This window comes from Zea mays, chromosome 8 (genome assembly GCF_902167145.1).
Source record: "Zea mays cultivar B73 chromosome 8, Zm-B73-REFERENCE-NAM-5.0, whole genome shotgun sequence".
Classification (NCBI taxonomy): Eukaryota; Viridiplantae; Streptophyta; class Magnoliopsida; order Poales; family Poaceae; genus Zea; species Zea mays.
In genome coordinates, this window is record NC_050103.1 from 16,890,065 (window position 1) to 16,893,448 (window position 3,384).

A 3,384-nucleotide genomic window follows, 5' to 3' on the forward strand; every position below is an offset into this window, starting at 1 on the left:
TCCATGTTTGGCAAAGGAGCCTGGATTGTCGCCTCTGATGCAGAGCCATGGTTGCCAGCAACGTTTGATGGCCGACGGCGAGATGCCGGTGTGGGAACCTGGCGAGACGCTGGTGTGGGAACCTGGCGAGACGCGCCACGGGCGAGCTGGGAACCACCTCCGATTGCATCAAGAACCCTATTCAAAGATAAACGCCGATTCTTCGCCGTCGGTCGTGATAGGGGGGAAGGAGGCCGACCATCCATCGAGTCTGTCGTCAAATCCAGATCGGGGTCAAGGGCTAGAACAAGGGAACGAGGGAGAAGAACAAGGGAATGATGGAGTAGTAGTTTGGCGTAGTTGGAGCGACGTACCAGGGGATCTGCGAAGGGAGGATGGCGTCCACGATCGGGAATGGAGTTGGCGGCGGCGCTGTCCAGGCGCACGGTGAAATTTCCAGAGGAGGTTGGGGTCGGCGCGAACAGTATACGACCCAAAGTTTCTGGGTCCCAAATATGCAACTTTTGAGATTGGGCCCTAAATCATTTAGATAAATTTCATTAAAATGAGGCTCCTATTGGAGATGTCTTTTATTGTTTAGGCCCTATATTTCAATTTGTTTTTGTGTTTAGGGCTCCTATTGGAGTTGCTCTTAGTAATATCATATTGTTTCATGTATGTTTCGTTGCATTTCTGAGAACTATGTTTTTAAAACCATGGTGTTCTAAATACTATGGTATTTTAGAGTATTGAAAACTTCATTCAAACCCAAAGTTTTTATGGCATGGGTAGTTTTTGTCTAGTATCATGGTTTATAATGTTGTATCTGAACAATATTACTCAAAACTATTGTATTGTTAAAGCTGGTCGAAACTACGGTATTATCATGGCAATTATAAAGTATATAACTGTAAAATCTTGGTTTTGAGAAAGATGGTTGTTAAACATGCCCTAACACGCTAGCGCTTGACATGGGGCCACATGACCCGGACTCCCTAGAAAAACAGGCACAACACGGCATGGACCAGAGACAGCTCGCTCTCTCGCTTTCAGTACTACCTCTTGATTCCAAGAAACATGGCTGTCGTCCTTCGTCACTGTTGCTCACACAGCTCTTACCCGGATTTCTAAACGAATGTCTAACGAACAAACTCGTTTTTCCCCCACTTCTTGTCTATATATATAAAACCATGGGGGGTTTTCCTGCATTTCATGTCTGAACTGAATTGACCGACCACGCATACCGATGCTTTTGCTAAGTGCTATTTACTCATCTCATTATGATGTTCAAGTTACACACGTACGGTTACAGACGTAATGAGTAATGACCATATTATACATAACACTTTGACGAGCTCCTCTTCCTGAGATACAGTAGGTTTCAATTTCAACATTACTCCGTGAACTGAGACAGGCATACACAAGGTACACCGCCGTTTCTCGATCCAAGCAACAGCGACAACATGCATGGCGATGGCGGCACCGTGACCATGACTCCATGAGGTTAACTGCAGATAGATCGAGAGCACTTGAGCACTACACCTTCTGTGCAGCGGTGGGCCCAGCAGCGTGGCCGTGGCCGCCGACGGACGCCAGGGCGCTCTTCACCGTCATGGCGACGCGGCAGCCCCGGAGCGCCCGGAAGCTCTCGTGGCGCACGCTGAAGCACATCGGCGCCGCCGCCTGCTCCTCCTCCTCCTCCTCGCTGCCGTCCACGTCCGCGGCCGAGAACGCGAACACCCGGCTCCGCCTCGACGACGAGCTGCACGCGGCGGGCGACCGCGCGCTGCGGAACGACAGCGACGACGCGGCCGAGGAGGCGAGCGCCGCAGACCACGAGGAGGAGGAGGAGCGGGAGGACGCGGAGCGCGACGAGGCCGGCCTGGACGACCGCCTGTGCAGGATCATCTTGGGCAGGATGGCGCTGAAGACGCTGGTGTAATAATGCTTGGACAGCTTCTTGTTCTTGCCGGTGGCGACCGTGGCGGAGGAGGTCTGCCGCTGCTGCCTGGCGGTGTAGTAGGACGACGGCGGCGGCGTGAGCGGCGGCTGCAGGGTGGCCGTGGCGACGGCGTCGTCGTCGTGCTTGGGCGTGCCCGGCTGCGACTCCCACAGGAAGGGCACGGAGCCCGCCGAGGCGACGCCGTAGTACACCCGCAAGGACGGCGCCGCCGCGGAGCTCTCCCTGGTGAACAGCCTGGAGAACACCTTGCTCTCCCCTTGCTTCGGCTGGGGAGCCGCAGCCGCCTCCTCCTTGTCCTTGCTGGTGATGGCTGGGGCTGCCATGGAGGCTGGAGCGAGGTGATGCGAGCGGGGATCGGCAGGGAAGAAGAGAGAACGGCGAGGTCAGGACTCAGGACGTACAGGAGGACACTCAGGGTGTGCAGCAAGTGCTTTTATGCACCTCCAGAGACAGACCACAGGGGATGCTACTGTAGCTCAATTCTGTTATTGTACCGCGCCATTTGCTTGGTTCTTTAACGGCTAATTATCTGTTGTAAACTCTGATCAGATTCAGATCCCAGGAAGCAAGAGCTGACTTTGGACTGTATTGTAGTCGGATATACCAGCAGCTGGAATTTACTGAATAAAAACACTAGGCGGAAAGAGCGGGCTCATCGACGGTACCAAACCCAAACATTCAACTCTGCTGCCGAATTTTTTGTATTTTGTCCTTTTATTGAAAAAAATTCACGTTTAGATCTTAAAAAATTTTAATGTCATTTTTGGACCCTTTGTTCGGCGCCATAGCCTATGGCGCTAAGGTAACACATCTCGGCGCCATAGACTATGGCGCCGAGGTACGTGCTGCGCTGTCCCAACCCCGACGACGTGGCGCCTCTAGCTCAGTTGGTAGAGTGTAAGGCTCTTAACCTTGAGGTTGTGGGTTCGAGCCCCACCGTCGCTGATTTTTTTTGTTGTCGAGATTTTTTCGTTTATGCCGCTAATTTGTCCATCAAAATTTATTTCTCATCTAGATTTTTTTTGACGAGCAGGTAGTAGTCTAGGACTAGCTAGGTCTTGGAAGGAAGGGACGGAGCTTCAAACGACGAAAGCAAATATACAGATGCTACTTGTCGGCGTTTCGAGACAGGGAGGTCCCTAAGCCGACGAGTGAGTGTGCTGCGTGCCCCAGCCCAGATGGGTCGAGCGCGTGGGCGAGCGCGAAGGGGGGAGAGGCGAGGTGGCCGGAGTCGAGCGTGAGAGAGGTGGAAGTCCCGCGGCCTTCGTGTTCGTCCCGCGCCCAGGTCAGGTGCGCTTGCAGTAGGGGGGTTACAAGCGTCCACGCGGGTGAGGGAAGCGAGCGGCCCCAAGAGAGCGCCTGTCCCGTCCTCGGTCCCGCGCGGCCAACCTTCTCTAAGAAGGCCCTGGTCCTCCCTTTTATAGTCGTAAGGAGAGGATCCA

General features: G+C 53.6%; 1 protein-coding gene across 1 annotated transcript; it reads right to left on the reverse strand.

Annotated features, from left to right (window-relative positions):
• Positions 1 to 1,298: 1,298 nt before the first annotated feature.
• Positions 1,299 to 2,313, reverse strand: LOC100274624 (uncharacterized). Its single transcript, NM_001174436.1, has one exon. It carries the CDS (start codon positions 2,263 to 2,265, stop codon positions 1,516 to 1,518), a length of 750 nt encoding a protein of 249 aa, NP_001167907.1. The 5' UTR covers positions 2,266 to 2,313; the 3' UTR covers positions 1,299 to 1,515.
• Between the last annotated feature and the right edge of the window lie 1,071 nt (positions 2,314 to 3,384).

Coding starts and splice junctions, on each gene's coding strand:
- LOC100274624 (NM_001174436.1), bottom strand. CDS start 2,265: ATGGCAGCCCCAGCCATCACCAGCAAGGACAAGGAGGAGGCGGCTGCG.